At 44.5% G+C, this 24,873-nt stretch overlaps 1 protein-coding gene and 1 pseudogene across 1 annotated transcript; both read right to left on the bottom strand.

Annotated features, from left to right (window-relative positions):
• Nucleotides 1–973: 973 nt before the first annotated feature.
• Nucleotides 974–24,855, bottom strand: LOC125536122 (protein YABBY 1-like). Its single transcript, XM_087541427.1, has 6 exons — nucleotides 24,850–24,855; nucleotides 23,706–23,825; nucleotides 9,191–9,308; nucleotides 6,995–7,043; nucleotides 5,066–5,141; nucleotides 974–1,039 (listed from the first exon to the last, which is right to left on the bottom strand). The coding sequence occupies exons 1-6, from the start codon at nucleotides 24,853–24,855 to the stop codon at nucleotides 974–976; spliced, it is 435 nt and encodes a 144-aa protein (XP_087397553.1).
• Nucleotides 21,445–22,560, bottom strand: LOC147985141 (uncharacterized; annotated as a pseudogene).
• Nucleotides 24,856–24,873: the final 18 nt, after the last annotated feature.

The following is a 24,873-nucleotide window of genomic DNA, read 5'->3' as shown; positions in this document are numbered from 1 at the left end:
CTTCTTCTTCCTCTTCTTCTTCTTCTTCTTCTTCCTCCTCCTCCTCCTCTTTTTTTCATCTTTCTTCTTAACCTAAACTAAATCTAAAATAAACTAAATCTAAACCTAAACCTGAAAAAAAAGAAAAACACCTAAACTAAATCTAAAAAACAAAAAGAAGGAGAAGAGCTCACCTTGGGAGGGGCGGCCGGTGGAGGAGGGGCGGTGGAGGAGGCGCCCGGTGCAGGAGAGCCGCCGCAGGGGGGGAGGCAAGGCGGCCGTGGCAGGCGGCAGGCGGCCTGGGCAGGTAGCGGGCCGGGCGGCTGGGGGTCTGGGGCAGCGGTGGGGGTCGAGAGAGAGAGAGAGAGAGAGAGAGAGAGAGAGAGAGAGAGAGGCCGCATGGGGGTTGGCCGTTAGCCGTTAGGTAGTAACCTCTTTGCCGTCTGTTAGCAAAAGACGGCAAAGAGGGGGGGTGGGTGGGCCGTTACAGTGATGGCAAATAGAATCTTTGCCATCAACCAGTTCTTTGCCGTCTGTTTTTTGAAAGCAGGTGGCAAAGACCTCCTTTGCCGTCAGCTAGCAGACGGCAAAGAAATGATTGATGGCAAAACCTTCTATTCCAGTAGTGAGAGGACGAAGTCTTGACTTTTTGAAGAAAAAAACAGACATCATTATCAGGGCATTAAGTCTTTGTCCACAACACCATGATACATCTAATAAAACAATAATTAAACACACTCCTGTCCATTTATTAAGCGTAGGATCTAAATCTACGCAGGATCGACATGCAGTAGTCCAGAGATCGATCGATGGCATGATCATGTAGCAACTTAGACTTAATTAGGCACACGCACGATACGTGACAGAGCATGCATGCATGCACACATATGCATACACAGATAGCTATACGACGATGGAGATCGATGAACGTGAACGCACGGTGTCGATTGCACGAACCATCGTCTTTTGCATGCATGCGTGGTCTTGATTGGAGCTAATTGGCACCGCCGCCGCCGCCAGCAACGCTCAGGCCGAAGTGCAGCCGAGGAAGATGAGCCCACTGCAAACATGCACGCAAACCCACACAAATTAATGTCATATCTGATACTTAGGTGAAAATTCTCTGGAACCTAGGTGGTTATCTATTGGTTGTGAGATGGGTTATAAAATAGCATTCACACGATGCATGCATATAGAAATAGTATATAGGAGTACTAATTAGCTACTAGACATAAATGCAATGCGCCCTAAACCTTGTCTATGTGGAAACGCACGCAAATTTAACTGTGCCTTCTAAACTATGACGGAGGAAGTAGTGTAAATTAAGCGCTAGTATTAAAAAAATTGTACAATTAAGCCAGATCAAATTATTAAATGAAATTAAACATGAAAAATCAGCAGTGAGGGTTCACCAACAGATCCTACTGTATTGGTTAAACAAACAGAATGTCAAGCATCAAGTTGTGCACAAATAGTGTACGGCTAAATGCTAAAGAACTAACAAAAACATGAAGATCATGGACCAGATCATTACCTTCAAGATCAAAACGAACCACCTATCATATACTAGCTTCATGTGGAAACTGCATATTCGACAACATAATAAACAAAGAAAGGAATGTCGGCCGACCCCTATTGCAAAGCAAACCACTAGATCTCATTGGTGAGTCTCGACGAAGTCCACAATCGATGTTGCCCATCCAAAGACCATGCCAAATTTGGACATATATACTCGTGCACTAAACTGTTACTCGTTGCCAACGAAGAGGTGAGGTCCAAAACTCAAAAACAACGCCTCCAAAGTCGTGGCCTCAACCGGCAAAGCCAACCCATGGGGGGTTTTGTTCACCCGGGGAAGGAACCTGATTGGAGAATACAATGCCATAATCTCACATGACACCTCCATGAAGGTGAGTGGCCGCATGTGTGCACCATCATTGCTAAATCACCGTGTCAAGTTTTGTCCCAAAGTTGACACTAGACCATGTTCATTTATTTTCACGAATACACAAAAGATTTGCGTATCTTTTTCACTGATAGAGAGTATGCAAGAATAACAACTAAGACTTCCCATGGAGCGCGTATACAACCTATTGGCGTGCACATGGGTGGGTTTGAGCAGCCTAAGAGGCCACTCAAGCTACAACCTACGGCTATGTCTCAGGTAGGATGACATCCAGGCCGCTGGCCTTAGCATGCCCAACGGCGAGCCTCATCGTGTCTAGTCCGAGTCATGTTAGAGACAAAGGGATGTCCCATGTTGTAGATGCAACCGCTCCGAGCCTTCCAAATCCACCATGCAGTCAGAATGACCAAGGTTGAGAGGCCGTTGCGTTGGCTAGTGGGCGATGCATCGAAGGCCGAGGCCCACTAGTCAATGAAGTCCCCACCGGCGTCGAGCGGCCAGGTGCATGAACGACACCACGAGAGCATATCATGCCACACTTCGCGACAAAATAGGCAATCAACAAGCAGGTGAATCACTGTCTCAAGGTCACAGAGCACACAACACGGGACGTGTGGAAGGCCATGTCCCAACAACCGCCCATTAGCGAGCGCTAGCCAGAGAAGAGTTTTATTGGTGCGGGGCCTAGGTGTATCAGTCGAGCTCCCAGCGATGTTGACTCGTGGCCCCAAGGAACATCTCCTCATAGTAGGAACGCGCTATGCATTGGGGCACCACTTTCAGGAAAGACCATCATGCTCCGTCGTTAGCACGAATTTGTACAATCGCCGCCACAATTCAACGTACTCGATGAGAACGGAGGGTCCATGACCGCCGTGGATATCACGGATCCAAGCTCGCATGTGAAGGCCCTTCAGCGACCATACAACACTTGTGATGTTGACATGACACCAACGCGAGGACGGCGGGAGCGGCCTCAAAGATGGATTTCCCGTCAAGCCAATGATCCTTCCAAAACAGGCGGTCTCACCAGTTCCAACATGCCAAGTGGTCGAAGCGCGGAAGATGGTGCATACATCCACCGAGTGATTGCTCGGGAGGCACGGCCAAGGTCTGGTCGGGTCGGTCTTTTGGAGCCTTGGCCAACGGGTGCGGTGTGATGCCCATGTGATGAAAGTCATGGATGGCAAGCCCTCTGAGGCGGAGAGGACGACACACATGCTGCTCATTGACGTAGCAGTAGCCGTCACTAGCGTCTTTGCATGCATGCCAAAGGAAGACGCGGCGAATGCAATCCACTTTATGCAATAGTCGAAACACATAAACATAACAGAGAACCTTTGAACATTGCGGTGCATGTCGGATGTGGCTTCTTGGTTGGAACGCCTAGATCAACGAAACTTTCTCCCTAGACGTTAGGCAGTGGGCTGAAACGACTTTGGGTGGTTTTAGATTAGAGTAACTGTGGTTGTACTTTCTGGAGTGTTTTTTTTCTTGTGTCGCTGTTCTTTGGACAATTTGTATTGGTCGTTTGTATTTTCTGAATAATTTATGGTAGTTTGCGGGCCTACCTCGGCCTGCACTTGCATCGGCATAGGAGCAAACCTGGCCGCGGGGCTATTCATGATAACGTTACCTCAGTCCATTGAGAAATGGCAACGTATTTAAGTGTTTATATACTCAAGTTTATGTACCGATGGTGATGCGCGCACATGAATAATACAAATGTACTATAAATTATTTTTTTGCGAAATAAATGTACTATAATTAAGAGCGCACATGAATAATACAAATGTACTATAATTTTTTTTGCGAAATAAATGTACTATAATTAAGAGTACTTACGTTTTTTGCAGCAGTATTGAATGCCTCTCGGTGGCTAATCTCAGGATTGCTTGACTTTATCCTTTGTATCTCTTCCCTGTCAATCGAAGCGAGCTTAAATATGTATAATATGACTCCTGCATGTCTCCGCTTCTTAAACAATCATTCAGGGTCTCGTATGTATACATGAAATTTTGAGACCAGAAAATGCAATAGCTTAAAAACATAAATTAATTAACTACCCATCAACCTTGACAAATACTTCTGATTCACGCTGCACGTAGTTTCTTTTTGCAGGACACCATACACGTAGTTTTTTAGGGGATTAGTGAAGCAAACTAAAGCTACCTCATTAAATTCTAGTTTCATTTTAATTTGGATTTTTTTGCTCCCAGTGGGCTACACCTCTATGCCATTTATTGCCTCCTCTGAGTGTTAAATACATCTGTTTGAGTGACAATTAATATGAGACGAAAGGATTATCTTCGAGTTGTGCTTTGAGGTTACACATTTCATATGTGTCTACACTATGCAACATTGTACTAGCCGTGATGAACCAATTCGTATATAACTTGAACTAATCCATATGAGTGCATATTAATTAGGTGTGAAAATCAATTAAACATAAAATAATAGTAAAATCTAGACCATATTGTTCATGTTTTAGACATGACAGTACTCTAAACTTGAATTTATTAAGACATAAAATGAGGATATGCTGCAATAAAGATGGTAAAAATATGCAAATATCAAAGCACGAAGTAACTTTAGTTCTAGGTGTGATATATCCCGGTGGGGACAGCAATATATTCCCCATATACACGTAAAGGGTTATCGAGCAAGTTGTTTTATTGTATGAGGAACCGCATTTGTGAATAGATATAAAACTTTAGTTATAGTCTAACCATCTAAAAGCTTGCTTAAATTACGGAATTCATAACACAGACCAGTTTAATCCACGAAATATTTCAGGTTAAACAAACCAAATAACAATGAAAGACAGTAATATGTAAGCGGTTGTTTCTGTCGCGTTTCCAAAGATAAAGTTGAAATTATTTTGTCCTAGCAATACCTCCAGGAAATCTTATTTAAGTGTCACCCGCAAAAAAAAGGAAATCTTATTTAAGTGATCAGTGCTTGATCTGACCCTGTTCACATGAATTAAGAAGAACTAATTTATTGCACTAGAAAAGGTATTATATTGTCTATATGAACAGAAAGATGCAGAATTCAATAGTTTTTGTTGAGGGAGATACTCCCTTCCATAGTACCATCTGGGTTTAGAGGCCTATTATTAATGTTGCCTTTTGCCAGACCATTTTAAATTTCACTAAGCCTATAAATAAGAGTACTTACGTTTTTTGCAGCAGTACTGAATGCCTCTCGGTGGCTAATCTCAGGATTGCTTGACTTTATCCTTTGTATCTCTTCCCTGTCAATCGAAGCGAGCTTAAATATGTATAATATGACTCCTGCATGTCTCCGCTTCTTAAACAATCATTCAGGGTCTCGTATGTATATATACATGAAATTTTGAGACCAGAAAATGCAATAGCTTAAAAACATAAATTAATTAACTACCCATCAACCTTGACAAATACTTCTGATTCACGCTGCACGTAGTTTCTTTTTGCAGGACACCATACACGTAGTTTTTTAGGGGATTAGTGAAGCAAACTAAAGCTACCTCATTAAATTCTAGTTTCATTTTAATTTGGATTTTTTTGCTCCCAGTGGGCTACACCTCTATGCCATTTATTGCCTCCTCTGAGTGTTAAATACATCTGTTTGAGTGACAATTAATATGAGACGAAAGGATTATCTTCCAGTTGTGCTTTGAGGTTACACATTTCATATGTGTCTACACTATGCAACATTGTACGTACTAGCCGTGATGAACCAATTCGTATTTAACTTGAACTAATCCATATGAGTGCATATTAATTAGATGTGAAAATCAATTAAACATAAAATAATAGTAAAATCTAGACCATATTGTTCATGTTTTAGACATGACAGTACTCTAAACTTGAATTTATTAAGACATAAAATGAGGATATGCTGCAATAAAGATGGTAAAAATATGCAAATATCAAAGCACGAAGTAACTTTAGTTCTAGGTGTGATATATCCCGGTGGGGACAGCAATATATTCCCCATATACACGTAAAGGGTTATCGAGCAAGTTGTTTTATTGTATGAGGAACCGCATTTGTGAATAGATATAAAACTTTAGTTATAGTCTAACCATCTAAAAGCTTGCTTAAATTACGGAATTCATAACACAGACCAGTTTAATCCACGAAATATTTCAGGTTAAACAAACCAAATAACAATGAAAGACAGTAATATGTAAGCGGTTGTTTCTGTCGCGTTTCCAAAGATAAAGTTGAAATTGTTTTGTCCTAGCAATACCTCCAGGAAATCTTATTTAAGTGTCACCCGCAAAAAAAAGAAATCTTATTTAAGTGATCAGTGCTTGATCTGACCCTGTTCACATGAATTAAGAAGAACTAATTTATTGCACTAGAAAAGGTATTATATTGTCTATATGAACAGAAAGATGCAGAATTCAATAGTTTTTGTTGAGGGAGATACTCCCTTCCATAGTACCATCTGGGTTTAGAGGCCTATTATTAATGTTGCCTTTTGCCAGACCATTTTAAATTTCACTAAGCCTATAAAAAAACCAATCAATGTCTAGATCTATCATGAATATGTATTAAAATTCATTTACTAGGTACTTTATATACTGATATTTTTCCTATAAAATTAGTCAAACTTAAACTAAATTAAGATAAGATCAAAGGCCTTGTAAACATGAATGGAGGGAGCAGTCACTAACAAATCCTAATAACCAAACAAAACAAACAAAAACATATCTCTGCAATAATTTGTGCAATACGTGCTTACAAAATCTGTCTTCCAAACAAACATAACAGAAACACATGTCATTAAGAATATACCTAGTGATGCAAAAACAATATCATAGAATACTTTTTATGGTTACAATGCAAGATAAGCCTAATCCTAGCTTGTTGTAACCCGGCCCAAAAATCTGGTGTTCAAACTTTCTTGCAAAACTCATTAACAAGACCACATAATAGTTAGTTCCATAATCATTTTATCATGTTTGAACTGTCCATCAATATTGTTGCTAGCTAATTAGCTAATGGAGCGATCGACCTATTCAATCTAGATTAGTTTGCACAGGTTTATACCAAACTTGGTTTGTAGCAACAATATTATGTAAGCGATCAACATATATATGGCCTGAAATCTCACTTGATGAATCTGTTGTACGCAGATGGAACATGTTGTCTCTTCTCCGGCGCCGGAGACAAAAAAAGAGATTACATGAGGTACTTGTAAAATAAAAATAAATTAATCAGTAATGTAATTAAACTGGTCATACTTCTATATGCAATACACACAGAACAGCGAGAGGGAAAAGGTAATGTGGAAATACGTTGGAATCAAGGTTAACTTCGACTATTTTGAGCATATGCCGTCATGGTATATTTGCAAAGTAGCTAGAGCATTTTCAACCAAAATGTGCATATTTGACCCTCAATATGTCCGCCAGAAGGAACCGGTGACCCCTCATTTGTCTATCATTGCAACCACACCCCTCATCTGCAAACCCTCATTTCCATATACTACTCCATGAAACATTCATTTCACCACGTACTAATCACATCAAAGAAACAAGCTACATTCGGAAAAGCAAAGTACCCTAATCTACTCATCGTCATAGGAGATGTAGATCGATGAGCCCCTTTCCATAGCCACCGGCCTCATGGTCATTGGCGCCGGTGTGAAATTCCAGTGCCTCCTCCACGTCCGCGAGTAGCCTCTCATGCCTCACGTCAGCGAGGTGGATATGCCAGCAGTTCACCTCCACCTCCCGCTCGGAATGGAGCGACTCCAAGATGGCCTGGTTTTTGGCCATGAGACGGCGGTTGGCGACGAGCACTGTGAAGGCGGCAGCGCCTGCTTGCTCTGCCACCAACTGCGCCTCCGCAGAGAGGTGCACCACCTCAGCCTCTGCGGCTTGGGTGAGGTGGAACTCAGCCTCCGCCTGCTTCCTGCACAATCCGCCAGGCTCAACCTCTAGGCCCCGTACTTCCTCCTTTGTCGCCTCCTCCTATGGAACCTCCATGCCCAGTCCTGGCACATTCTCCTCCCCCGCAAGGTGAGGGACACCACATATCTCGGCGGCGCACATCTCCCACATGACCTCCACCAGCACTCGAGCATGAGAATTGTGTAATGTGTGATGTTCTACCCGACCATGGTAGACGGCAAGGTCGAAGTGGATGGGATGGAAAGGACGCAATGGGGGCAGCTAAGTTTTACCCTCACCATCCGGCTTAAATAGCCGGATTTGGCCCCTCGAACGGTGCACCAGAGCGGCGCCATGATGTGTCCTTGCCGAATTGGTGACCTGGTCAGCGGTTCTCGTGTGGGTCCTGCCTGTCAGTCCCACGTGGTGGACGTGTCCGTGCGTCCCCATATCCGCCCCACATATGGGCTGGATATGAGGGGTGTCGGACAGCTTGGACGTATGTGTTGAGTTTTGGGGCTCCGGTTGGGTTATGTTTTTTGATCTGAAAGTGTTCGGGCTGTCTGCCTGGATGTTTAGGGGAAAGTAGGGGTTCCGGTCGTAAATGCTCTTAGTAGGTAACGTGTGTGGTTTTTAAATCAAAGTGTTTATGTGGTTTGTGCATAAACAAGTTATTTTAACTAAGGATAATTTGGCGAAACGCAATTGGACAGGATCTACAAGATGTAGCTTTTATGACCAACACGAATCTATCAAACACCTCTTTCTTGATTGCCCTGCAAAAAATTTGTGGCGTTCGGTTCACATAGCATTTAACATTGCTTCTCCGAATTCTATCACCGCGCTATTTGGGACGTGGCTAGATGGGATAAATCTCAAAACAGCGAGACATATTCGTGTTATGTGCTTTATTATGGGCAGTTTGGAACTGTAGAAATGATTTGTTCTTTAACAGAACAACAAATATTTATTTTTTGCAGGTCATCTTCTGGGCCACTACATTGCTCCGTATGTTGTCGCTACTCACTCCGACGGAGGCTAGGAAGCGTTTGGCTACTGGATCTACCCGATGGGAGATGGTAGCACGGACTATTTTCAACCGGTTTGGATGGCGGTCATGTAATATGATAGGCTTGTAGTGCTCCTATTTCAGTTTACCGGTCGGTTGTGGCTCTTATTCTTCTGTTTAGCTCTTGATGAGCCTTATCTGTTCTTTGAGCATGACATAATGATTTTACTGGAACCTTTGTTTTTTAATAATATTGGCCGTATGCATCGTTCTGATGCAGAGGCTGGGGCAAACCCCCTTTTCAAAAAAAAATATGAAACAAAAATAGTAAAATGATATGCAGTTCGTTAATAACAACAATTCAAGAAATGCGACAAAATAATAAACATGAAAATAAACAACATACGGTGTATCGGTGACACTTGCTGCTGATTGTTCACCATCGGATACATGGGCATTGCCCGCTGATTCCTTGCAGCAGAGTCGTAACTCCCAGAATTATTCAATACAACTCTGTTCTGCACCTAAATAAACAAATATGCATGTAACCATTAGTTGTAAATATTGGTCAAACTATATTTATGAGATGTACCCTTATTTATTTTCTCAAAAAACACTACCACAATATATATGAGATTAAATCAGTAGACAATGTTGTTGTCAACCTGTTTATTCATCATAGATTATGTACGAAGTTAAAATGTAATCATCAGCAGGCTATCCATAGAAGGATAGATGTCCGGAGAAAAAGAAATTGTACATCGGTCAGTCCACGTTCAAGGCGTAATATGTATTTTGAGATTTAGTTTGACCATCAGATGGAGCAGTAATATATGAGTTTTTTTAAAGAAGGAAAAAGATTTGCCATTTCATTGATTAAGAAAGGAGTTATCGAACAAGGGCCACAAGGCGGCAAAATAAAATGTCTAGTCTCGCGGCATTACAACACTCATGTGCTTTGCACCCGCCACTGCCCAAAGAGACACCTCTTCTTTGATCTTACAGATTAGAACCATAGAAGGGATGGGCGTGTTTCAGAAGACCCTAGCGTTACGCTCTGTCCATATCTCCCATGAGATAAGCATCATCAAGGAGGCTAGAGCCTTAGGGGAGCCAAGGCGAATCTGAAGGTTGCCATTCCATCAGTCTTTCACCGAAGTCCTCGTCTGCCATATCGCAGTAGAAATGTGGTGCATGCCAAGCCATGTAAGAATATGGTTCCAAATGCGGATGGTGAAGCGGCATTGGAAGAGGAGGTGGGCTGCCGACTCCTGGCATTGCTTACAAAGTGGGCAGAGGCCACAGTTTGGCCATCCGCGACGTATGAGACGATCCGATGTCCAAATCCTGTTTTGAAGGACTAGCCAAGCAAAGAACTTGCACCGAGGGGTGGCCCAAACCCTCCATACATAGTGAATGAGACCGAACGATGTGAGACCCTCAAATTGTGCCATGTAAGAAGACGAAGAAGAGTACACCCCATCCTTGGTGAACTTCCAGGTGATGGAATCTTCTATGTCACCATTCAGAGAGGTCATGGATATCTTCTCCCAGAGGTCGGCAAACTGTTGGACGTGTGCAAATGATAGGCCATTGGAGGTGTCAATGAGGGAGATCCAGTTGTTGTTGGTGAGGGCTTGCTGGACAGAGGAATTCTTCTTGCGGGAGATGGCAAAAATGTACGGTGCTAAGTCACGGGGGTAGAGACCATGCAACCAAGGGGAGTGCCAGAATCTGGCCGTGCGCCCATTTCCCACTATAACCATTGTAGCAGCTGCAAAAAATTTGTGGTCGTCCTCGGTGCATGGAGACCCCATGCCAACCCAGGGCTTGCTTTTGTCCACCCACTCGAACCATAGCCATCAAAGTCAGAGGGCCTTAGCGAATTTGTTCAAATTAAGCACACCCAAGCCACCAAACTGTTTAGGCTTGCAGACGAGGTCCCAATTGATCGTGCATGACCCTCCTGAGACTTTGTTGGTACCCGCCCAAAGGTAAGCACGCCGAAGTCGGTCAATTACGTTAAGGATCTCCACGGGGATGTCGAGAGACGTGAGATGATAAATTGCAATGGCCGTGAGGACCGCCTTTACAAGCACCACACGCCCAACAGTAGCGACGTGTCTTCCCTGCCAAGGTGGGAGCTTGCATGCGACCTTGTCCACAAGGTGTTGAAGATGAATGCTCTTGAGGTGCTTGACCGATAGCGGAAGGCCAAGGTACCGCATCGGGAACGCCGTGCGCATCGCCGGGAAGGCCTCGAGAATGTCATCCAAATTTATGTTGTCGCAGCGAATAGGAGCCACCAAACTTTTGGTTCAGTTAGTATGCAGGCTGGTCACCTCTCCAAAAGCAGCCAAGGAGGAAGCAAGAAATTGTACGTCACCCCTGGTGGGTTTGACAAAGATGGCAACATCGTCTGCATACAAGGACGTCCTGATGGTCGGAGCACTTACGCAAATGGGTTGAAGATATCCTTGTGCAGTGGCCTTGTTGAGGAGGTGGTGCAGGGGGTCGATTGCCAGGACAAAGAGCAACGGGGATAATGGATCTCCCTACCGGAGGCCACAACCGTGCTTCATCGGATCACCCACCACCCCATTGATAAGAACCCTCGAGGTGGCAGTGGAGAGGAGTGCCGAAACCCAATAGCGAAATATGGACAGGAACCCTAGGTGCCTCAAGAGGTCCATAAGGAAGTCCCATCTAACTGAGTCAAAAGCCTTCTTGATGTCAAGCTTGAACAGCAGGGTGGGTGTACGATTTCTGTGAAGTTTCCTCACCAAGTTTCTGACATACATGAAATTATCGTGAATGCTTCGCTTCTTTATGAAGGCACTTTGCGCACTAGAGACAAGGTTGTCCATATGGGGAGCTAGGCGCGTGGCCAACACCTTTGTTAGGATCTTCACAATGGCGTGAATGAGGCTAATGGGGCGAAAGTCCGAGATGCATTCCGCTCCATCTTTCTTTGGTATGAGAGCAATGTTGGCCGAGTTGAGCCAATGAAGGTTGGATGTGTGCAAGTTTGAGAAGTGGTTCACAGCAATCATAATGTCATCCTTGATAATCTCCCAACACTCTTTGAAGAAAGCTCCAGAGAAGCCATCGGGCCCTGGCGCTTTGTCACGGGGAAGGTCAAAAACCGCCTTCCTAACCTCCTCCTCCGTAAAGGCCGCCCCAAGATCTGAAAGGTCACTTGCAGGCACCGTAATGTTGTCCCAGTTGATGTCTTGATGGCGTGTCGAGCCACGCTTGGAGACCTCGGCAAAGTGGTTTTGGATGACTGACTTTTTGTGATCATGGTCAACTACCTAGCCGTTGTTGTGCTTCAGACGGTGAATGAAGTTCTTTCTTCTTTTGTGATTGACCCGCAGGTGAAAGAAATGAGTGTTGGCATCACCCTCTTTGAGGCTGGTGATTCTTGAATTATGTCTCTTTCGAGCACGCTCCATCACAGCCAGGGCAATAATCTTTCTTTTGACCCTCCTACGAATATCACGCTCCTCCACACTGAGAGGCATGAGCTCTTGTGCCACATCTAGGCGGAGAATGACCTCTAGAGCCATGATCAGCTGCACCTTTGAGTGTGCAAAAATCGTCCTGCTCCATTTCCTTAGAGCTTGGCTAGTTTTCTTGAGCTTGTGAAACATGATCTGATAGGGGTCAGAGTGGTTCACCCTTTGGTTCCAAGCGCCTTGAACGATCTCCTTGAATCTGGGCATTTTAGTCAAGAATTTCTCAAAGCGGAAACACTTTGACTTAGGTGGTCCTTGGACATTTGCGAGAAGGAGAGGGCAATGGTCAGAGAGGGATGAAGAGAGGGCATGAAGTAGATGACTGCCAAAGTCGATGTCCCAATCTTCATTGCAGAAAAACGAATCGAGTTTGCATAAGGTTGGATCACTTTGCTCATTACTCCAAGTGTATTTCCTGTTTTGTAGGTGTATTTCTTTCAGCTCACAGGTATTGAGGGTGTTACGGAAGCGAGTCATGCGGCTCCAATTACTGTTAGCACGGTTCTTGTCTCTTGCGCGGTAAATCTAATTAAAGTCACCGGCTAGCAGCCATCTAGTACCAGGAGTAGGCTTCTCAGAGATCAGCTCTTGGAAGAAAATGTCTTTGAGGTTGCTACGAGTTGGCCCATAGACGGTTGTTAACTTGAAGGAATTGTCGGTACGGATAATGGTGAATGTAGCAGAGAGGAAGAAAGTTCCAGTGCTAATCTCCTTAACCTCGACGAGGTCTTCGTCCCACAGAAGCAGGATGCCACCACGAGTACCAATAGCAGGTCGTTGTGCGAAGCCTTTGAGCCTCTGACCTCCAAGAGAGGAAGCCATGAAGGGGTCGACCTGCTTGAGTTCGGTCTCCTGTAGACATAGTAGATGGCAAGGCGTAGCAGCGACGGTCTCTCATATAGTTGCACGGCGGTTGGGACAGTTTAAGCCACGAACATTCCAGTTCAGAATACTCAGGTCTTGATCATGCATATTGAAACCTGGGATACATCGGCTATGGAGTAACAAGAAGTGACACAACAAGTAAGAGCTGCCTTGGACGTTTAGGACAGACTGCATTGAGCATCTTTAGGTAGCAGAAGTTGTGATAATAAAAGAGCATCATCAGGTAACAGCAGAAGCTACAAAAACTACAGAACTCACACACATTCGCCTTGACAGGGCAACAAGGGGCAGCTATCTTCATCGACAGTAGGAAACATACATACACCCACACAGACAGAAAGCAATAGTTGGCCTTAGTTAACATGAAGACTAAGCTACATCTTCAATGACGAAAGCAGTCCAGTCATGCGGCCTCACCGGCCGCCTCTCCATTCGCAGACTGCAGCTCTGCTCCAGCCTCACCTCCATGCTCCACCAGTGCGTCCTCGATGGCCTTCGCAAGGTCACAGTCAAGGTTGAAGAGGAATCGAAGGGCCTCCACTGTGATGTCCGGGAGTTGCCCATTGAACATGGCAACAAATTTCCCGATGGCTTCTTCAGTAACTTCTTGTCCTTCATTGATGATGCCCATGCGTTGATAGAGAAGCCTCTCAGCCATCTGCGCCACCAGCAAAGCTCTCTTCTTTTCTTGAAGCCGAGGGCTGCGTCGGCTGAGGTTGAAGCCCGACACACCCGTGAGTGTCTTCCTCCTTGTCTTGGGTAGCCTCGGTGGTGTAGAGTTCGGTGTAGGCAGCAGGGGCGGAGCATAGGTGACAAACAGTGGGGACTTCACTAGAGGTTCATCAGAGCTAGTCACAACAGGACTAATTGGTGGGCTTGACATCGGAATGAAAATCGGAGTTTTCGGCTCCGCCTCCAGGTCAGCAGGCGAGGCATGGGAGGTTGAGGCAGCCAACATCAGTGGTGGTGGAGCAGCGCTGCAAAGATGCACAAGAGGAGTCGATGGGTGCAACTCGATGATGTCTTGCATCGTTGTGCGAGGGGAGGCCTCCTGATACGGCATGGCAGGGCACACCACGGCCGGCTTCATCTGGGCACCAAAACAAGGGCAGATCCAGCTCAACCAGGAGGCGTTGCCAGGCGAGAAGGACACTTGCACCACGTCACAAGAGGTGGGCATAGGCTTGGCTGGAGGTGAGAGACCACGGCTGTCCTCGCAGATGGGGCTGGCCGCTCCACCTGAGTGCGCCGAGCGCGTGCCGCGGTTGTCAGCCCGACGGCGGGCGCGCCTGATACGTCTCCCACGTATCTATAATTTTTGATTGCTCCATGCTATATTATCTACTGTTTTGGACATTATTGGGCTTTATTATCCACTTTTATATTATTTTTGGGACTAACCTATTAATCGGAGGCCCAACCCAGAATTGATGTTTTTTGCCTGTTTTATGGTTTCGAAGAAAAGGAATATCAAATGGAGTCCAAACGGAATGAAACCTTCGGGGACGTGATAGGGGGCGCGCCCACCCCCACCAGGCGCGCCCTCCACCCTCGCGGCCCCCCTGTTGCTCCACCAACGTAGTCCTTCCTCCTATATATACCTACGTACCCCCAAACGATCAGATACAGAGCCAAAAACCTAATTCCACCGCCGCAACATTTTGTATCCACGAGATCCCATCTTGGGGCCTGTTCTGGAGCTCTGCCGAAGGGGGCATCGATCACGGAGGGCTTCTACATCAACACCATAGCCTCTCCGATGAAGTGTGAGTAGTTTACCTCAGACCTACGGGTCCATAGTTATTAGCTAGATGGCTTCTTCTCTCTTTTTGGATCTGAATACAATGTTCTCCCCCTCTCTTGTGGAGAACTATTCGATGTAATCTTCTTTTTGCGGTGTGTTTGTTGAGACCGATGAATTGTGCGTTTATGATCAAGTCTATCTATGAATAATATTTGAATCTTCTTTGAATTCTTTTATGTATGATTGGTTATCTTTGCAAGTCTCCTCGAATTACCAGTTTGGTTTGGCCTACTAGATTGATCTTTCTTGCAATGGGAGAAGTGCTTAGCTTTGGGTTCAATCTTGCAGTGTCCTTTCCCAGTGACAATAGGGGCAGCAAGGCACGTATTGTATTGTTGCCATCGAGGATAACAAGATGGGGTTTTCTTCATATTGCATGAGTCTATCCCTCTACATCATGTCATCTTGCTTAAGGCGTTACTCTGTTTTTTACTTAATACTCTAGATGCATGCTAGATAGCGGTCGATGAGTGGAGTAATAGTAGTAGATGCAGGCAGGAGTCGGTCTACTTGTCTCGGACGTGATGCTTATATACATGATCATACCTAGATATTCTCATAACTATGCTCAATTCTGTCAATTGCTCAACAGTAATTTGTTCACCCACCATAGAATACTTATGCTCTCGAGAGAAGCCACTAGTGAAACCTATGGCCCCCGGGTCTATCTTTATCATATTGATCTCCCACTACTTAGTTATTTCCATTGCTATTTACTTTGCCTTTATTTTACTTTGCATCTTCTATCATAAAAATACCAGAAATATTATCTTATCATATCTATCAGATCTCACTCTCGTAAGTGGCCTTATAGGGATTGACGACCCCTATTTGCGTTGGTTGCGAGGATTTATTTGTATTGTGCAGGTACGAGGGACTCGCGCGTAGCCTCCTACTGGATTGATACCTTGGTTCTCAAAAACTTAGGGAAATACTTACACTACTTTGCTGCATCATCCCTTCCTCTTCGGGGAAAACCAACGCAGTGCTCAAGAGGTAGCAAGAAGGATTTCTGGCGCCGTTGTCGGGGAGGTCTACGCAAAAGTCAACATACCAAGTACCCATCACATACCCTTATCTTCCGCATTACATTATTTGCCATTTGCCTCTCGTTTTCCTCCCCCCCACTTCACCCTTATCGTTTTATTCGCCCTCTCTCTCTATCCTCCCTCTCTATTTGCCTCTTTTTGCTCACTTGCTTTTTGTTTGCTTGTGTGTTAGTTTGTTTGCTTGTCGTTATGGCTAGTCCCTTATCTTCTCCATTATCTCCTGAGAATGAAATTCTAAATTTTAAGCAAAGGGAGGGAGAAAATCTAAAAGATGCTTGCTATAGAATTTGCAATGCTCAAAATAGATCTACTAGGAAGAAATCTACTTCCGTTCTCCTTCGCAATTTTTATGTAGGCATTACTCCTTGGCACCGTTATGTTCTTGATACTATTACCGGAGGGAACTTTTTGGGTAGCCATACTTTTGATTCTTATAATGCTATGTTAGATTTATTTGGCTCACCCCCTCTCTTGGTTAATGGAACTATATTAACTTTGGAGCATGTAATGCAAAGGCTTGAAATTATTGAAAATAAGGTTGCTACCGTAGAGTTAATTGAAAATTTGGATAAAAAGATCCACAGCTGAATCTCTCAATATGGATCTAAAGTAGGAGTTACTTTGAAACATATTAAAGAAAATGAACCCATAGTTAATGAGAAAATAAATCACGATTCCGTTAGGATCGATAAACTTGAGAATATTATTACCAACTTGGGAACCGCTTTTTCTTCCATAAATAATACTCAAAGTCCTTCCACTAAAGTTGCCAAGCTTATGTATGTTCCTAAAAATAAGGGTGAATCCTCTAGTAAGGATGCGGATCTCAAATCTATAAGTATTCATCCCAATCTTTTTGCTATCATTAAGGAACCATTTGTTACAAATGAATTTTTAGATCTTATGCCTAAAAGTTTGATAATTAATAAAGAAATTCCTAAATATGGTAGATTCCTAATTGAAGAATTGCCTACCAAAGATGGCAATACCTAGATCTATTCTTGCTTTTTATGCCTAGCTAGGGGCGTTAAACGATAGCGCTTGTTGGGAGGCAACCCAATTTTATTTTTATTCCTTGCTTTTTGCTCCTGTTTAGTAATAAATAATTTATCTAGCCTCTGTTTTTGTTGTGTTTTTTGTGTTTAATTAGTGTTTATGCCAAGTAGAACCGTTGGGAAGACTTGGGGAAAGTCTTGTTGAACTTGCTGTAAAAAACAGAAACTTTAGCGCTCACGAGAACTACTGAAATTTTTATTTGGAAAGTGATATTTAGTTAATTATTTTTTCAGATGATTAATAGATAAATTACTCACGTCCAAAAATTTATTTTAGAATTTTTGGCGTTCCAGATCTTGCGCTAGCTACAGATTACTACAGACTGTTCTGTTTTTGACAGATTCTGTTTTTCGTGTGTTGTTTGCTTATTTTGATGAATCTATGGCTAGTAAAATAGTTTATAAACCATAGATAAGTTGGAATACAGTAGGTATAACACCAATATAAATAAAGAATGAGTTCATTACCTTACCTTGAAGTGTTCTTTTATTTTCTTTCGCTAACGGAACTCACGAGATTTTCTACTTTAAGTTTTGTGTTGTCAAGTTTTCAAATTTTGGGTAAAGATTTGATGGATTATGGAACCAGGAGTGGAAAGAGCCTAATCTTGGGGATGCCCATGGCACCCCCAAGATAATCTAAGGACACCTAAAATCGAAAGCTTGGGGATGCCCCGGAAGGCATCCCCTCTTTCGTCTACTTCTATCGATAACTTTACTTGGAGCTATATTTTTATTCGCCACATGATATGTGTTTTGCTTGGAGCGTCTTGTATTATTTGAGTCTTTGCTTGTTAGTTTACCACAATCATCCTTGCTGTACACACCTTTTGAGAGAGCCATACATGATTTGGAATTTGTTAGAATACTCTATGTGCTTCGCTTATATCTTTTGAGTTATATAATTTTGCTCTAGTACTTCACTTATATCTTTTAGAGCACGGTGGTGGATTTGTTTTATAGAAACTATTGATCTCTCATGCTTCACTTATATTATTTTGAGAGTCTTTATAGCATGGTAATTTGCTTTAAATCCTAATATGCTAGGTATTCAAGAATATAAAAAATTCTCTTATGAGTGTGTTGAATACTATGAGAAGTTTGATGCTTGATAATTGTTTTGAGATATAAAGATGGTGATATTAAAGTTATGCTAGTTGAGTAGTTGTGAATTTGAGAAATACTTGTGTTGAAGCTTGTGATTCCCGTAGCATGCACGTATGGTGAACCGTTATGTGATGAAGTCCGGGCATGGTTTATTTTTTGATTGTCTTCCTTATGAGTGGCGGTCAGGGATGAGCGATGGTCTTTTCCTACCAATCTATCCCCCTAGGAGCATGCGCGTAATACTTTGCTTTGATAACTTGTAGATTTTTGCAATAAGTATATGAGTTCTTTATGACTAATGTTGAGTCCATGGATTATACACACTTTTCTCACCCTTTCACCTTTGCTAGCCTCTCTAATACCGCGCACCTTTCGCCGGTATCATACACCCACCATATACCTTCCTCAAAACAGCCACCATACCTACCTATTATGGCATTTCCATAGCCATTCTGAGATATATTGCCATGCAACTTTCCACCGTTCCGTTTATCATGACACACTCCATCATTGTCATATTGCTTAGCATGATCATGTAGTTGACATCGTATTTGTGGCAAAGCCACCATTCATAATTCTTTCATACGTGTCACTCATGCATCATTGCATATCCCGGTACACCGCCAGAGGCATTCATATAGAGTCATGTTTTGTTCTAAGTATCGAGTTGTAATTATTGAGTTGTAAGAAAAATAAAAGTGTGAGGATCATCATTATTAGAGCATTGTCCCAGTGAGGAAAGGATGATGGAGACTATGATTCCCTCACAAGTCGGGATGAGACTCCGGACGAAAAATAAAAAAAAGAGAAATAAAAGAGGCCATAAAAAAGAAAAAAAAGAGAAAAGGCCCAAATAAAAAAAGAAAAAAATGAGAGAAAAAGAGAGAAGGGACAATGTTACTATCCTTTTACCACACTTGTGCTTCAAAGTAGCACCATGATCTTCATAGTAGAGAGTCTCTCATGTTGTCACTTTCATATAATAGTGGGAATCTTTCATTATAGAACTTGGCTTGTATATTCCAATGATGGGCTTCCTCAAAATGCCCTAGGTCTTCATAAGAAAGCAAGTTGGATGCACACCCACTTAGTTTCTTTTTGAGCTTTCATATATTTATAGCTCTAGTGCATCCGTTGCATGGCAATCCCTACTCACTCACATTGATATCTATTGATGGGCATCTCCATAGCCCGTTGATATGCCTAGTTGATGTGAGACTATCTTCTCCCTTTTTGTCTTCTCCACAACCACTACTCTATTCCACCTATAGTGCTATATCCATGGCTCACGCTCATGTATTGCGTGAAGATTGAAAAAGTTTTGAGAATGTCAAAAGTATGAAACAATTGCTTGGCTTGACATCGGGGTTGTGCATGATTTAAATATTTTGTGTGGTGAAGATAGAGCATAGCCAGACTATATGATTTTGTAGGGATAACTTTCTTTAGCCATATTATTTTGAGAAGACATAATTGCTTTGTTAGTATGCTTCAAGTATTATTATTTTTATGTCAATATGAACTTTTGTCTTGAATCTTTCGGATCTGAATATTCATACCACAATTAAGAAGAATTACATTAAAATTATGCCAAGTAGCACTCCGCATCAAAAATTCTGTTTTTATCATTTACCTACTCGAGGAAGAGCAGGAATTAAGCTTGGGGATGCTTGATACGTCTCCAACGTATCTATAATTTTTGATTGCTCCATGCTATATTATCTACTGTTTTGGACATTATTGGGCTTTATTATCCACTTCTATATTATTTTTGGGACTAACCTATTAACCAGAGGCCCAACCCAGAATTGCTGTTTTTTTGCCTGTTTTAGGGTTTCGAAGAAAAGGAATATCAAACGGAGTCCAAACGGAATGAAACCTTCGGGAGCGTGATTTTCTCAATGAACAAGAACCGGGAGACTTGGACCGTACGTCAAGAAAGGAAACAGGAGGCCACGAGGTAGGGGGCGCACCCACCCCCACCAAGCGTGCCCTCCACCCTCGTGGGCCCCCTGTTGCTCCACCGACGTACTCCTTCCTCATATATATACCTACATACCCCCAAACAATTAGATACGGAGCCAAAAACCTAATTCCACCGCCACAACTTTCTGTATCCACGAGATCCCATCTTGGGGCCTGTTCCGGAGCTCCGCCGGAGGGGGCATCAATCACGAAGGGCTTCTACATCAACACCATAGCCTCTCCGATGAAGTGTGAGTAGTTTAGCTCAGACCTACGGGTCCATAGTTATTAGCTAGATGGCTTCTTCTCTCTTTTTGGATCTCAATACATTGTCCCCCCTCTCTTGTGGAGAACTATTTGATGTAATCTTCTTTTTGCGGTGTATTTGTTGAGACCGATGAATTGTGGGTTTATGATCAAGTCTATCTATGAATAATATTTGAATCTTCTCTGAATTCTTTTATGTATGATTGGTTATCTTTGCAAGTCTCTTCGAATTATCATTTTGGTTTGGCCTACTAGATTGATCTTTCTTGCAATGGGAGAAGTGCTTAGCTTTGGGTTCAATCTTGCGGTGTCCTTTCCCAGTGATAGTAGGGGCAGCAAGGCACGTATTGTATTGTTGCCATCGAGGATAACAAGATGGGGTTTTCTTCATATTGCATGAGTCTATCCCTCTACATTATGTCATCTTGCTTAAGGCGTTACTCTGTTTTTAACTTAATACTCTAGATGCATGCTGGATAGCGGTCGATGAGTGGAGTAATAGTAGTAGATGCAGGCAGGAGTCGGTCTACTTGTCTCGGACGTGATGCCTATATACATGATCATACCTAGATATTCTCATAACTATGCTCAATTCTGTCAATTGCTCAACAGTAATTTGTTCACCCACCGTAGAATACTTATGCTCTCGAGAGAAGCCACTAGTGAAACCTATGGCCCCCGGGTCTATCTTTATCATATTGATCTCCTACTACTTAGTTATTTCCTTTGCTATTAACTTTGCCTTTATTTTACTTTGTATCTTTTATCATAAAAATACCAAAAATATTATCTTATCATATCTATCAGATCTCACTCTCGTAAGTGGCCTTATAGGGATTGACAACCCCTATTTGCGTTGGTTGTGAGGATTTATTTGTTTTGTGCAGGTGCGAGGGACTCGCGCGTAGCCTCCTACTGGACTGATACCTTGGTTCTCAAAAACTGAGGGAAAATACTTACGCTACTTTGCTGCATCATCCCTTCCTCTTCGGGGAAAACCAACGCAGTGCTCAAGAGGTAGCAACTCCTGCCCGAAGCCGGGATGACAACGCCATCAGGAAGGCACTAGACCTGCTTCCAGTCGATCTTGCATGCGTCGGCGGCTTCGGTGCACCTCCGTCGTCCATCCCGGCCGGCCGGTCGTCGCGGCGGCCTCCCCGGTCTTTGCGGTGGCCGTCCCGGGAGACATGGCGGCCCTCGTCCTCGCGGCGTTCCGGAGCGCGTGAGTGGCTGCGGAAGAAGCGATCTCGCCAGGAGGAGGAGCGATCCTCGCGGCTCCGGTGTCCACGGTCATCATCGTCATCGCGGCGGTCGCGGTCTTGGTCGTCTTCCCTTCTTCGCCCAGCAACCTCCAGGTGGTCGTGCATTCTTGATTCGCCGTCGATCACACCGTAGTGCCAGGTGAACGGGTGTGAGGAGCGAGGGCGACGTGGGATGACGCCACTGGCATCGGGGGTGAAGTCTTCCACCGTTTCAAGGTGCACCAAGACGCGCCGCTTGAGGCTGCGTCGGCCTATCACAGCGCTCGGGCCTTTGCTGTAGCCCGCCGCTTGTTTGCCAGTGATCGTGAGCCGAAGAACCTTGGGGATGGCCGAGGGATTTGCAGACCACACCCACAAGTTGAATGAGGATGAATCTTCTCTCTTCACGGTGGCCACATCGAAGTAGTGAAGGAAAGTATTAGGTCCGAGCACCTGCTCTGCGACCTCATCGCACTAGGCGTTGAGAGGCAAGTTCTCAATGCAGAGGTGCACGTGGTAGTACGCCTCCACCGAGTCGGCATTTTCTTCGGGCCTCCAGTTGGTGGCATGGATGTTGAGACCGTTGCGGCTGAATCGGCCTGGAGACGCCGTGACTTGGTCACGATGGTGCGGATGCGTGAAGAGCACGAAGAAATCTTCTGGGAAGTGAGGGACCACCTTGATGTAGTTGCGGTCGATGAAGAACTCGCTGGCGATGGCGTCCCTGATCTCCGCGCCACTAACTCGCAGACGGTTGCCTCCAAGCCACACAAAGGCGCCTAGGGTGGCAAGGGAAGCAGCAGCATCCTCCATGGCCTGCGTGGAGGTGATGACGACATGCCCCTCCTCCGGGCGCAGGCTCGGGTCTCCGACTCGTGGTGGCATAGCTGCAGCAACAGCCGGGCGCGGAGACGCAGTTGCAGCTGGAACTGACCGCGGCGTTGCCACGGCAGCTGTAGATGGCAAGGGACCGCTTGGTGGGGATGGCTTGGAGGGTGGCGAGGCAGGGCAGTCACGAGCGCGGTGTCCGCAACGTCGACGGGCTCGACATCTGAGAGGGTTCCGACAGGCAGCTTTGCATTGGCCTTTGTCCAGGCAGCGATGGCAGATGCGGTGGCGATGCTTGACAAAATCTTTGCGCTTCGGAGGGGAATAAGAGGACGCTGCCCTCCTCTGTCTTGAATTTTGGTAGCTGGGGAGCGCCCTCCACCAGTACGCCGACTTTACTATGTGCAATCCCTCTTCATAGCTCGCTCCGGGGGAAGCGGCAGGCTCGGGGCTCGAGCGACGGGACGTCCGCGCCGCACGCCGGCAGGTCTTGAAGGCGCCTGCAGAAGCCGTCTTAAGGTAGGGGCTGTGCGTGCCATGAATGGGGGGGGGTAGTGGAGTTGAGTCCAGCACTTCCACATTAATGGCAAAGCTGACCGAGCGAGGTAGCCCTACACAAGCGCCAGCCACGGGGGCCTCGAGCTGGGAGTCGACGGCGAACGAGGAGCCCGAGTCGACCGCCACCCAGGCCGGCGATTCCAGATCTGGCGAGTCAGCCACCGGTCGTGGCGAAGTGGGGGTTGCTGAGACACCCAGGAGCTTCTGCGGGTAGGGGAAACCAGGGGGGACGAGCGGTGATGGTGGGGAGCACGCCTGTGCTTGGATCTAGACGGAAGCTGCTGCGGCGGGGGTGGCTGTGGGCGCCGGAGCGACGCGTCGTAGGAGCATGGGCGTGGTGCGCAGCATATATATGCCATGAAATCATACTGTTAGAATCTTCTTTCAAATATAAACTCATCACTATACTTTTTGTGGCACACATCTTATATATTGTTGGTCTAACTGATGGCGATAGTAAATCTCGAAATACATACTAGGCCTTATAAACCCGGGTGAAGTAGTCATCTAGGGCAAAAGAAACAATTAAGCGTCCTATTAGATATTTATATAACCTAGTAAACACACATATACATAGTGCCACAATAACTCTTGCTGTTATATTTGTGGATCCACAATTTATTAGAACCGTTTGCATTCTAGACCTGGTGTTCTTGAGCCGTGCTTGCTTGGTGGAAAGGTCCAAGATCCATGGAGAGAACCATCGTGCAATGCCCACATCTAACATTCACAATGTTGTAGTAACAATTGTTTGGCACGTTGACCTGCAAATATGTTTGTATACGTTAACTGCTAATAATTAAACCTGTGTACATGTGTTTTATTATTAAAGGTACTGATGCATAGAACTGTAGTATTTTGGAGTATGAATTATATCACGTGTATTTGTTTTGCAATAAATAATGTACAGGATAAACGTGGCACTGTTGAACTATTATTGTAAGTATAGTAGCTAAATGGAGTATCTTGAATAGTTATCTGTATATGGTAGTCATTCATAAATCATGTATGATAGATCCAAATGAACAGAAACAAGTCACAGGCTAGATTAAATGCTTGCTATCTTGCACCGGCGCTAGCTTGCAAATGGTTCAAGTACAGTCAACAAAACATGCTAGCTATGTGCAACAGTGCTTAGACTTCATAGATACACACAGGCATGCGCGCGGAGAGAGGGAGAGAGAGATATGTACAAAATCATGCGTGCTCTAAAAAGTAGAGTTGTAAGAGCTATATGGGGTCAATGCAAACGGTCAATGTGTGGTGCCCACTAGGTAGAGAGTTATAGTAGCTAGGAATGCATGGTAAAGTTGCACCATGTCTCATATCTATATCGTACCCTGATGTATGATGAGAAAGTATTAGAATAAATCTGAGGCGCACCGTCGATCTACCGAGGACCAAGCAATCACATCAGTATGACACCGAGATTTGTTAACGAGATTCACCATCATGGCTACATCCCTGGGGCATGACTACGGGCGCTCCTCCTATGACACCATCATAATACCGTACACCGGCCACCCAGGCGCCGGCACACGCCGCTGGCTCCCCCTTGCACGCCTGTGCTATTATGTTGGCATATTTTACATCGTGTGTCTACCCCCGCTATATATGAGAGGCCTAGGATACAAGTGTCCTATTAGGACACAACTCCTACCCTGTCTACACACGTCCAAATCTAAGTCCAATTGTAACATACCTTGTACAATAATATTCGACACAATTCTAACAAACTCCACCTTGGCGGATATTCTTCACCACCTTGGGTTCATCCATGCGTCGAACCTCCATGTACGCTGAACTTGAGAT

The sequence above is a fragment of the Triticum urartu genome, chromosome 2A (assembly GCF_056163025.1).
Source record: "Triticum urartu cultivar PI428250 chromosome 2A, HENAU_Tu73, whole genome shotgun sequence".
NCBI classification, from domain to species: Eukaryota; Viridiplantae; Streptophyta; class Magnoliopsida; order Poales; family Poaceae; genus Triticum; species Triticum urartu.
Note: the sequence above shows the minus strand (reverse complement) of the source record. Positions and strands in the feature narration are given on the sequence as shown.

Excerpts from the sequence above, each read along its gene's own strand:
- LOC125536122 (XM_087541427.1), bottom strand. Across the intron at positions 7,044-9,190 it reads GCAAGTGTCACCGATACACC|CGCCGGAGAAGAGACAACAT; the intron begins GTATGTTGTTTA and ends TTTTGTCTCCGG. Across the intron at positions 5,142-6,994 it reads GCGTACAACAGATTCATCAA|GGAAGAGATACAAAGGATAA; the intron begins GTGAGATTTCAG and ends TTCGATTGACAG.